At 38.3% G+C, this 13195-nt stretch overlaps 1 protein-coding gene across 1 annotated transcript in view; it reads right to left on the reverse strand.

Annotated features, from left to right (window-relative positions):
- The window catches only part of LOC122816599 (uromodulin-like), a 257810-nt gene that overhangs the window by 17026 nt on the left and 227589 nt on the right, over positions 1-13195 (reverse strand). Inside the window, exons 4-5 of the mRNA XM_044089502.1 lie at positions 6164-6412; positions 1540-1690 (exon numbers count right to left, since the gene is read on the reverse strand). Coding sequence (XP_043945437.1) covers positions 1540-1690; positions 6164-6412 — 400 coding nt within the window. The remainder of the gene's footprint in view (positions 1-1539; positions 1691-6163; positions 6413-13195) is intronic.

The raw sequence follows: 13195 nt of genomic DNA on the forward strand, positions 1-13195 counted from the left end.
CAACCACCTGCATGTCCTCTCTCACCACATCCATAAACCTTATCTTAGGCCTTCCTCTTTTCCTGTTACCTGGCAGCTTCATCCTTAGCATCTTTTTCCCAATATACTCTGCATCCCTCCTCAGCAGATGTCCAAACCAATGTAATCTTGCTTCTCTGGCTTTGTCTCCAAACCTTCCAACCTGGGCTGACCTTCTATTATACTTATTCCTAATCCTGTCCATCCTTGTCACACCCAGTGCAAATCTTAACATCTTCAACTCTGCCACGTCAAGCTCTGACTCCTGCCTTTTTGTCAATGCCACTGTCTCCAACCCATATAACATAACTGGTCTCACTACCCTCTTGTAGACCTTCCCTTTCACTCTTACTGGTACTCGTTTGTAACAAATCACTCCTGACACACTTCTCCACCCACTCCATCCTGCCTGTACTCTCTTCTTCACCTGTCTTCCACACTCACCATTACTCTGAACTGTTGATCCCAAGTATTTAAACTCATCCACCTTCGCCACCTCTACTCCCTGCATCCTCACCATTCCTCTATCCTCCCTCTCATTCACACACATATATTCTGTCTTAGTCCTGCTGACTTTCATTCCTCTTCTCTCTAGAGCATATCTCCATCTCTCCAGGGTCTCCTCCACCTATTCCCTTCTCTCACTACAGATCACAAGGTCATCTGCAAACTTTATAGTCCATGGGGACTCCTGTCTGATCTCTTCTGTCAACCTGTCCATCACCATTGCAAATAAGAAAGGGCTCAAAGCTGATCCTTGATGTAATCCCACCTCCACCTTAAATGCATCTGTCACTCCCTCTGCAGACCTCACCACTGTCACACTACCCTCGTACATATCCTGTACCAGTCTTACATACTTCTCTGACACTCCTGACTTCCTCATACAATACCACAACTACTCTCTAGGCACCCTGTCATATGCTTTCTCTAAGTCCACAGAGACATAATGCAACTCCTTCTGACCTTCTCTGTGCTTCTCCATTAACACTCTCCGAGCAAACATTGAAGCCATACTGTTGATCACTAATCATCACCTCCCTTCTTAACCTAGCTTCCACTACTCTTTCCTATAACTTCATGCTGTGACTGATTAATTTAATCCCTCTGTAGTTACTACAGCTCTGCACATCACCCTTATTCTTAAAAATCAGTACCAAAACACTTTTTCTCCATTCCTCGGGCATCCTCTCACTTTCCAAGATTTCATTAAACAATCTAATAAAAACTCCACTGCCATTTCACCTAAACACCTCCATGCTTCCACAGGCATGTCATCTGGACCAACAGCCTTTCCATTCTTCATCCTCTTCATAGTTACCTTACTTCCTCTATACATTTATTTAAAACAAAATTAAAACTTTATTTCTGATGCCTGATTTACCTGAGAGCATGTTACCTTTATTTTGTATTGTTTGTATTTAATTTCATTGAGTACGTTTTCAAATATCTGTATATATTATGGATACATGCTGTTAAATACAATTTAAACTGACATAAAAAATATAGGTTATAACTTACGTTTAAACAATTAGTACTGCAGAGAGTAAAAGTGCAGTGCAAGAACACTTGTTCTGAAGTGGTAAATTTAAAGAGCTTGAAGTAAAAGTAAACGACGTGTGCAACTCCATTTAAGTCAAAATGTCCACCAGGAGATCCAGGTATTGGGCAGCTGTAAATTGAAAAATAAAAATATGGTAAAATCAGCATGAGCAACAGACATTTAAAATATTCCTAATAGAAATTATGATGATCACCCTGGTAAAATAACCTAAAGAATGAAAATATTTTTATGTAACAAATTACTCTGGAGTAGTATATCAACAAAAACAACCAGTCACATAAAAGATCAAATGCATTGGCATGTATAAGGCAGGTAAAAATGTGAGATTGATTTATTCCAAGTGTTCTTGTTATTACAAAATTATAAAAGTTTAGATATGGCTAAAGTTCACATTTTCCTTTATGCTTGCAATATTCTCTTGTGCCTATTCAGTGCAGTTTAGAATCTATTACATTTTGTGCGCCCAACCCATAATGAGTTTGTTTTAGTTACATGATTCATTAAATGAAGAACAAACATTTTTTTTATTTCTCATAATTCATTCTCCTTCTATCATAATTATCTTGTTTTATTTATTAAAATCCCTTTCAGTGAAGTCTAATGCAGTTTAATACAACTATTACAATAATTTAGTTGTCTGGCAGTTGACTTAAGAAGATTTAGTGCTATTAATGAGCTATTTCCTATGATCTAGTGGTGCAAGGTTTGATTCTCTCAGCATCCATTACTGACTGTGTGATTCTGAGCAAGTCATGTAACCAGACACTGCTCCTGGTCTCAATCTGAAAAAGGTCCATGCAGTTCTGTGCTATACCCTGGAAAACCAATAGAAATAAAATAAATTTATACATTTGGGATATCTTAATACCCAATATGATCTTCTGCTTTTTCTAGTTATTGCAAGGTTTTGGGCATTATTGTTTATTAAATGCACATAATTTAATTTTAATTTTTCATTTTGGACATAGTGCTCATTTGGCTTAGTCATAACCGAAAGGGAGTTTTCGACCAGTTTCTTTAACCAGTTATCAAAAACATAAACTGATGTATTTTTATTATAGTAATTTCCCTTATTAGTTCTTAAGGGAAATGTCCTAACATATGTTCATCAACCCAAAGAACCATCCAACCATCCATTGACCTACCCATATTCTTGTCTATGATGTTTGTTCTTATGAGGGTTACATTGGTATCATGAAAAGTTGGGTAGGTTAACCTTTGCTATCCCCAGCAAAAGTCTAAAGATCCTCCGGTGGGATCCATGGGTATTCACAAGCAAGCTGCGAGAACTATTCCCTCCAATGAATCTTGGGTCTGAATGGTGGTCTTCTCCAATTTCATCATACCTTATGTGGTTCCCAAGAGAATTGTCCATGGGGCATCTTCATAAAGTGTTCAAGCCACTTTAGCTGACTCCTGTCAACCCAGAGAATCAATGCCTGTTTTCTGACATCGACGTATTGCTTAGTTCTTGTCTCCTTCATGGACAATGAAGACAACCACCCTGCAAAGTAACCTTACTTCAGCTCCTTGAATTCATGATCTGTTCCTTTCAGTCATTTTTCTAAAGTTCTTGACACAACTGAGAATGAAAAACCTGGACTGCTTCTTAATTCAGAAGAGCATCATATTATTAATTTCTTACTTCACAGCCAGGACAACATCTATAGCACTTGGATGGATTCTTGTGAGTGCATTTTTTCAGTTGCTGTTTTCAGTTTCTTATTTAGTTAGTTAGTTAGTTAGTTAGTTGGTTAGTTGGTTAGTTAGTTAGTTAGTTAGTTAGTTAGTTAGTCAGTCAGTCAGTCAGTCAGTCAGTCAGTCAGTTAGTTAGTTAGTTAATTTGTCATGAATTATAGAGAAAATACCATTTGGGCAAAACCTCTTTTCTGTGAGGATGGGGAAAAGATGCATATTATATACATATGCACAGGAAGGTAGCAAGTGTTAACTATAAAATGCACAACACATGTTATGCATACACCAGTTTCAAAAGGATATTACTGTGTTACATACACATTATTGTACATACAACATGTAGGCTTACTCACATCTCTACAGCATTTGGCATTTTCCAATGTATGTAGAGTCAAATATTAGTTTTGGTACATAGACAATTAGCTGAGACCTATAACTGGGAGAAAAAAGTCTGAACATTTTTTATGATACTAATTTTGGTCTGACTGCCAAAGGGGGGACCTATCATCATATTCAATGCCTGCTTTTTTTATGTATACATTCAAGAATATTGCACAACTTGCACCCTATTCTCACCTTTGCAACAAAAACACACACACACACACACACACACACACACACACACACACACACACACACACACACACACACACACACATACACTCACATACACACACACACACACACACACACACACACACACACACACACACACACACACACACACTATCTCTCACACACACACACACACACACACACACACACACACACACACACACACACACACACACACACACAAAACAAAGTTAACAAAATTCAAAGTCAGTTTAAAAGATGCACTAAAATCCTTAACTGCTCTCCCCAACTACTCACTTTTCTATTGCTAAAAGCATTTTATTATCTGCACTGGAATATTGTCTCCTTTTCCTGGTTTTACACTCAGCTAAGAACAACCATAGAATACAAATGGTGAACAAAATTTGCAGTTTCATCTTACTAGCAGATCCCCTTTTCCATCATAGCAAATTACAGGAAAACTTCACCTGGCTGTCAGTGAGTAACCACCAGACGTTACATGATTTGAGAAGCTCACAAGAATAGTCTTCATCTGTTGTTTGACCACATTCAAACTCAAAACCCACAATTGAAGAAAAAGCTTTCTCCAGACTATGATCTGTAACCTGGAACCATCTGCATACTGAAATTAAAAAAAATAGAAATCCACATAACATTATCTTGCAGCTGCTATAAAGCTTAAGGATAATGCCTAAACCATTTGCTTTTGGGATCTTACAAGGCAAACCAAGGTATACCTTATTTTCCTCTGATTTGTCACATGTAATTACATGATACTGGCTCTTTGACATTTTATAACTGTACTTTGCATTACGGCTTTAATTCTATATTTTTAAAATGTTGTAAACAGTTCTGTTGCAACTATTGCTAAAACTGTTTACTCTGTATTCCTACTGCAGATTACTCTATGTAAAACCCAGGTTTTGACTGATAACAGTCAACACATTTTAATGGCCAAGTCATAAAATACTAAGAAGTAAATGCATATAAGATGAGTTTAATCAAGAAGCCAACGAATACTGCATACATGTTAAGCAAATTGCCCTGCTCGTTAAAGGAAATTCAAAACGCAGTCAGGTATAATTCAGTGATTTATGGGATGGGAACTTGAGAGAATAAAAAACAGTACAGCTGTGTGACTACTATTTACTGTCAGCATAATGTTCTTTTTCTTATGAGGATTTTTCTTTCCATCATATGAATGTTTAGATACAGAACACATTAAAAGTGTTGGCACAGAATTACTCTGATCTGGTGAAGAAATGTGCTGTATAGTTTGAAAATCTGGAATCTAACACCTCATTACTTTTACAATAAATGAATAAAGCCACATTGAAGAAGACAATACTGGAGGAACTAAGTGTGTAATCACAGTTTAGTGGTAATACTGAGAAAAATTATGAAATAGAGAATATAGATTGCTGCATTATGGGTAGGAGATTGTTAATCTTTGGATGTATACAGTCGGTGCCACACTTCAGCCTGTATGGAAGGTTTAAAGTCGTAGCAGAAATGTTCCTCTGTAGCATCATAAACAAGCAGGCCTTGATATGCATCAGTAACCATGAGTTGTGGATCATGCAGGAAACCAGCGCCGTGAAAAGTCGTATACCTTTTGAATCCCACCTTAGATCCTCACAGCACAAACACAGCCTTTCCTGTTACCGCTCTTCACATTTGTTACCCTTTAAGCGTTGAAGCCAGAATTGTATGCACAATAAGTACCTCCTTTAATAAAGCATGTATCAATCATTCAAAGAGAATGATTATATCATCCATCTGTATTTAACCGATTAAGCTCAATATAGATATAATATTGAAAATACTAGGCAAAAGCTCCTCTCCTACTCTAATCACTTAAATGAGTTACTTAATTCTAAATAGCTAATATTTAGCCATTGTTTTTTCAAACTGATTATCATTCAGAATAAAACAAAGAAAAGTATTGTTCTCACAAGCCACGGACATTTCAATGTATGCTACCCAGCAAATTGCAGTTTTTACAAAATAACCATGCACAAAGCTGGTATATTCAGGTCTGTTGTGATAAAATCTTCTCTGAATATTCCTTTTTAGTGGCCACAGAAACAAGTATTACAGGTTGCATTGGATACAGCATTTAAAATAAAGTCAATATGACATCTGGATTATTACTATTACTATAAAACACTATCTAATAAACATTCTATATCTTTAATGATAATGTAGTTAGAAATACCATTATGATTTAGGCTGCCATCATTGGATCTGAATACAAAACTGATTATTGCGTTTGTAGCAGAATCAAGAAAACTATGTAACACTTACCCTCCAGAGATAATGGGGTATTGTACAGAGTCAGTAGAATATTGTGTAGGTGTTGCATAACAGGATGATACCTTGAGGAAGAGCCTTGGATCTGCACCTTGAACACTTACTCCTATGTACAGTGGTGTTCCAATACTAAGGTTGATTGGCATGTCACTGACTGTGTAGGGCGCTGTATAGTTAGAGTATTTGTACAACTCCATTGTAGTAATGTAGGTCCCAGATCCTGTAGCACTTATGTTGTTTGTACTATAAATGAAAGAAAAAATAAGTATTACATCACATTAGAAAAAAAATGTAAGAGTTGTTTTATACAACTTATAAATGCTGTACATAGAGGGAGCCACAAACGTTATGCATAATTCTTAGTATTAAGATAAACAATGGCAGTGATACTCACGGTATTTAGCACCTTTTGAAAATATGGCCAGAAAACAGTTGAAGCCTAATTTAGTGTATCAAGTTGAGACAATATGGTAAGTTTTGATGCGTAGAAGGCTTCCCTGTTAACAATTCTTTTCATGCTCCAAACAATACCAATTTCTTTCTGCAGCTATTGTCCTAGTAAGAGAAGGCAGATTACAGCTTGGTAAGGATAAAGACTGGATCATCTCATGAGAACTGTAGATTATCTGTATATTGGAAAAACTGCATAGATTGACAGTATCTCAGAATGACCTTATGATAAAGTAGGAAAAAGTTGACCTGGTTCTGCGTTCTAATGTGCACAAACAAATCCAGGGGAATGGGTCCGATATTGTGCCACAGCTCTTTTCTCAGTGGATTCTTTGATTTAGGTAATTTTGAAATCAGCAATGTGCTGGGGGTGAGGAGTCTCTGCATCTTAGTGATAGTAAAGAAACAGCAGTAATTGAGAAAGTCATAGGCCTTAGAAGGGACCCATATAGCCTGATGTTTATCCACCTTTGTCAAGACATGATTAGAGAATTTAATAAAATTTGTGGTGACACTGTAAGAAGAAGTGAATCAATGCTGATAGTCTGAGAAGAACTTTAATTGTCAGGGAAATGGATGAGTTTTTGGAGTACTCATTTGTCTGACAATTCTACAGTTGAGAAATTAGACATGAGTCTGCATTTTTTTTGATAGTAGTGATCAGGAAATGTTGGTTGATATGGAAAATAGCAGACCCCCCCCCCAAAAAAAAAAAAAGAACAAGAAAGAAAAGAAGTGATAACACATTCCCTGAGAAGTCAGTTTGGCTTGGATGTTACATGAAGGGCCTTAATGGAGATAGCATTCAACTTGAGGAGGGATCACATTTGTTCCATTGTAGGAGATTTCACCCTTTTTCTCAAGGTACTACAATAGCTCAAAGTATATGCTTCTGACTGTTTTTTTCTCTCCCTGCTTACTCACTACAAGATAGATTCCCTAAGGCTATCATTTGGTTAATCAGAACATAAAGAAGAAGGACCATGGGAAAGCCCTAATCCAGGCAGTTACTGGAAGGGGTTTTGATATAGTCTTGATGTCTCCCTTCTGCATGTACAAAGTCACACAAGGCAGTGGGCATGCAGTAGACCTTTCACAAGGATGTGTGTCACATGCTTTGCATTACCCCCTCAGTAGGCTTTTCAATCTTGATGGCAAGAGCTTTACTCTGCTTTTTTGTTTGTACTTGCAAACAGGAGTAGAGTTTGCACCTTGCACATATCCTTCCAACTTTCAACCCAGAGCGAGAGAGAGAGAGAGAGAGAGAGAGATTGAGAGAAAGTGAACAGGCACAAACTCCTCACACCTACCACTCCCCCATTTGTTTCTCATGAATCAAGACCACTCTATTTTTAGGAAAGGAGAAGTCTCTGAGATGCTACAATCTTGAATTTTAATGGTGCAACCCAAGAATCACACATTAATAAGATATTTCATTACTAATATGTTACACTTAGTTCTGTCACTAATATCAACCAATGTCCAGGCTCTGATTCAAAGCTAAGATGTCTGAGTTAATCTCAAGACTTTATACCACTTTATACCACAGGGCTGATACCGTCATTCTTATAAATGTGAGTGTATTACAGAAGGAAATTGTTTCTGAAATGATACTGGCAGTATCTCTGTGTTTATAAGTTTTAGACAAGAAATGATTAACACTAGATCATACATTATCCTGTCTGTCTACTTCGACCTCCAGGATATCATCATGAGGTGGATATGATCTGGCAGCTTCAGCTGCTCTGAAATGCTCAAGCTCCTCCCAGTTCCCATGGTGCACTTATCTCCCGTATAGTTTTTAAATCTAGTTTACCACCCACAAAACAGGATACACATTTTCAACACTCACAGTTAAGTGATCCTTTTAATACTTTTTTCTTTTCTAAATAGATTTGTTAAGAATACATTTATTTCCAGTTAGCCTTTTCCTCTATTTTTCTAATTCTTTTTAGCTTAAAAATATTGTCACCTTTTTTACTTTATATTTCCTTTCCTTTCCTCAGATCAAGTTAGATGTGTCAGCATTGTCTTTGATTATTGGCACTTTTCTTTTTCCTTAGATAATGGTTTCTTTGTTGTTGACAGTTTGGTTCAGGTTTTCTTTTTTTTTACGGGTGATTTTAGTTTCACTTTTTGAGCTTCCTTTGCACTTTGCTGACTGTATTTTATCATTTTGCTGCCTCATTTTGCTGATTTCTACTGTATTTTCTGCACTTAAAAATGTTCTGTCGCTTTAAGTAGCTGGTACATAGCATGCACTAGATTCAGGTCTGCCGAATCTAGACTGTATTGAAATGCTTGAGAACCATACAACCAGTTTATATTAGGAGGGTCCTGTCTGCACCCTTGTGGCAGACATATGTAGTCTGAGCCTCATCTAAGTTGGAGATTACTGGAGGAAAGCTCATTGTGTGCTTTCCCATTGGTAGTTTAGCTTACAGTGTTTATTCTCATTTCTATTTAAGCCTTGCGCAGCCCTGTAATGATACAAATGCCATGAAAGACAATTTTCCACTACACATCTGTTAGTGGAACCCTCTCAAACTTCCCTGTTGCAGTGTGGGCAACTCATTTGTGCACTGAGAAGTGTTGCCATAGTCCCTCCAGGATCCAATAGAATAAGCCCCTTTGTTAATTCTAGAACAAAATCTGGCCAAACTAGCCCACTCACCAATAGTAGTTATAGTAAAAATCCTGCCATAATGGATGTTGAGTTTCCAATCATTTCTCCAGCTGGCCTAACTAACATGAGCATACTGATGCAATGTAGTAATTGCCACATGTATACTTGCAACCACTTACTTCTAAAACAAACAAATACAATATCTGAGGGATGCAATTACACTGTAAATTTTGAATCAATTCTTTCACATAACAACAAATCAGAAATCAAGCAGGTTGTCAGCACACAAAGATCACCTCTCCCACAAAACAAGGTCATAACACATAAACCCACATATGTGGACAAACTCAATAGAAGCCAACCAGAAGTTCAGAGACCTCCCAAGTGCAAATCAATTGCACACACTGAAAAGCAAATAGAATATACTACACAAAATAGCATGCACCAGTGTCTCAACAAATAAGCCCCTAAGGCAGAACACCCCAAAACCAAATGCCTGGTCATAGATGACTCTGTGGTGAGACACAAAGATATCCCTCTCACCAGGCTGGACATATAGAAGGTCATGGTCAGCAGCCTGGCAGGTGCCAGGATCCATCAAATCATGCACGCACTCAAGTCAGTCACCAACAATTACTGTCATGACTCTGTCATAGTACATGTAGGGGTGAATGACTTGAGACATACCTGTCTGAACTATATGATGAGAAACATGACAGAACTCTGAGATTACATGTCCCAGTCAGGTATGTCCCTAGCCCTAAACAGCATTCTACCTTCCCCCAGGATGATGCCACAATGTAGAAAAAAAACTTCAGCAACTGGCTTAGCTTCTGGTGGTAGTCCAGTATCTGTGAGCCTGGGAAGGCATCACCGACAGACCATGCTTCTTTGCCAGTGATGATTTTCACCTGTCTCTTCTTGGCTTTCGGATACTGAGAAAGATGCTTACCTCCCCCATAGTGCCTGTTTTAGGCAATGCCAAAACAACAAAATTCCCGAGGTAAAAAATATCCACTTAAGACAAACTCAGAGTTATGCTGCTCAATGCTAGGTGCCTAAACAGGAAACTGCACTTCCTGGAAGCACTCCTCACCTTATAAGATGTATGTGCAGTCACTGAGACATGGTTCAAGGCTGCAGAGAGCACTCCAGCCGTGCAGGGCTACAATGCCTTCCACAGATTCAGACCTCAAAACAAATGTCAAAGAACCAAAGGTGGAGGTGTATCCATCTTCATTAAAGCCAAATACACCTTGAGACTGGTAAAACAGTATGACTCCCTTGAGCTACTCCAGGTCCAACTAACTATAGGTAAAACATCCTACCACATCATATCTAGCTACAGGTGCCCCGCCATGAACCAAAAGAAGCACACCACCTACCTGGACTTACTAGAGTCACTCACTATACAGCCAAGTACTTTGGTCATGGGAGATTTTGACTATCCTTCCATCAACTGGGTGATATGCATGAACATAAACATGCCTGAAAAAAAAAACACAGACCAAATGGAACAAGCAATAGCTGCAAAATAACTTTACTGGCATTCTGGTACTTTGGCTCAAATGCCTTCTCATTTGGTGGGGTCACTATCTTATGGAGAATTTAACCGTAAAATACTTCTTATTGCAACTTATTCGCAACTCCCTGACATTAGAGGCATCAGTACCAAACTCCACGTTGGAGCCATATGGACCATCAGCTTCTAATATGTGTCAGGTGTCTTCTGTGCCAACAGACTCTTCCTCGGTTTTTGTTTTTTTTCATGAAGATCATTGTCTGCCCATTGATGCAGGCAGGAAATGTACTACCAGCTTGGGTTCCCCTGGGGCACCAAACGTTTGTGATCTTGAGTCCTCAATGTCAATTCTAATGACATAGCATATCCCAATGCCTCAAATCTTCACTGTGGTAGGGTCACCATCAGTTTTTAGGTGCTTCAGATGAGTGCTCCCAGAACACCATCACAAGAATATGTATGAAAAGAGACACATAGACTCCACAAGGAAGTGTTTTTTGTCAGACAATGAACTCGCTAAAGGAGAAGGCGCCCCCCCCCCAACAATCCCCTCCAGAAGACACTCGGTTTGCTTTGCTTCTAGAATGAAAGGAGGCAGACTGGTGATATGGGTGCAAGAGTTTCCATGATACTTGTTAAACCATGACTTTCAACAAATTTAACATATTAATAAATGCAACCAATGTAACTTGCAATCAACAGTCCAGATGTACATTCCGATGTATGACATATTTCAACTACTTGTTTGTATATATTGCGCATACTGTAAATTTCCTCTGTAAATACCTATGCACTAAAGTTTACACATTTTATAGCTTTATGTAGACAGCATTCTTGCTACTTGTATTAGTTCCTTACATGCTTTAGTTGACACCTCTGTATAGGTTTAAAATAATAGTGGCAGTGACGATATCTGTACATATGGCTTGTGCAGTGCCAAACCAAACCAAATTCAGTAAACAAGCGGCCAGCACCAAGAGGTAATCAACACAACACTCTAAAATTAATAAACTGGTTTATTTAGATGTCTCAGACCAGTTTCAGCACACCTACCTTCCTCAGTGGGATATTTATCCCATTGAGGAAGGCAGGTTTGCAAAAACTGGTCTGGGACTTATTTAAATAAACCAGTTTATTAATTTTGGAGTGTTGTGTTGATTACCTCTTGGTGCTGGCTGCTTGAGTACTGAATTTAAACTGATAGTATTCTTAATACTTGCATCAATTCTTTTATGCATTTTTTGTGTTAATTATTGTCTGCATGTTTCTTTGCGCTGTCAACTTTGTAGCCGGGTAATGACCGAAAAGGGTCTTTGGACCAGATCTCCCACTCAGTTATCTAAATGTAAAATAAATAGATAAATAAATAATAAAATAGGAGATTATGTTTGAAGTATTAAGATTGCATTTTCTGTCTTCTACATGGCTCCTTCCACTGACCACATGATCGAGCTAGTGGCAGAAAGAACCTGATAGCAACCTGATGTAGCAGAATCCATCAGCAGTAAACTAGACAAAAATCCTTTGGCTGCCTAAGGACAGACTATACTGGAGCAAAAGCCCTCTGGTTGACTCCATTATTGTGGTGTCACTCACAAAAAGCAAGCTCTTTCAAAATGAGTTGCTACTGTTCATCATTCTAACAAGGAGTCCAAGACAATCGATCATACAGGGAAGCACGTTTATGTGTCAGGCACTCGTCCAAGTCTCTGTGCTCCCTTAATTACATGACAAGGTTCCAAAGAGAATACAGCAGGGTAGACAATAGACTCCTTGAGAAACCCACTACACCAGGTACTTATAAGCAGATAGAAACTGGAGCAAAGGCCCTCTGGTTGAGTGGACACTGTATTAACTATTTCAAATCTCTCCATGAGGCTTATGTATAACACAGCTGATGGAGTGGTTAAGGCAGTGGGCACAGGCATAGCTATGAGGGACCATGTCTGACTCCATACATGTGACTTTGCAGACAGTTTTAAGGCATCTTTTGTCCTCCTTCTCTGGACTGAAGGTTAAATAGAAACTACTGAAATGTAAACAGGAGGGGATTGTGCTTTATGTCATGGAGTATATTTTGAAACCCTTCAGTGGTCCTTCTCAAGAAATCAAAATAGTTTCAAATCTCTCTAACTTAGAAAGTTGCAACATTATACCTTTGATTCCTTTTCAGAGAGGGGCATCAATGTAGACCTCCTAGTGGCAGAGGATGACTGCAAAATCAGTGATTTTGAGGTCATTCTCTCAAGTAACAATGTCAGCTTCCCAGAGAACTTGCCTGATTGTTTGCCTTGATCGACAGCCAATGGTTGATTGTATCTTCACTTGGACTTATGGAGTAGAGACATATGAGTGAGGAGAATAAAATTCCAGAGCTATACAATACCATTCATGACCATACCCAAGCTCTCATCACTGCCAATCCCAG

Source organism: Protopterus annectens, chromosome 1.part1 (assembly GCF_019279795.1).
Source record: "Protopterus annectens isolate FY-2018-M chromosome 1.part1, PAN1.0, whole genome shotgun sequence".
NCBI lineage: Eukaryota > Metazoa > Chordata > Ceratodontiformes > Protopteridae > Protopterus > Protopterus annectens.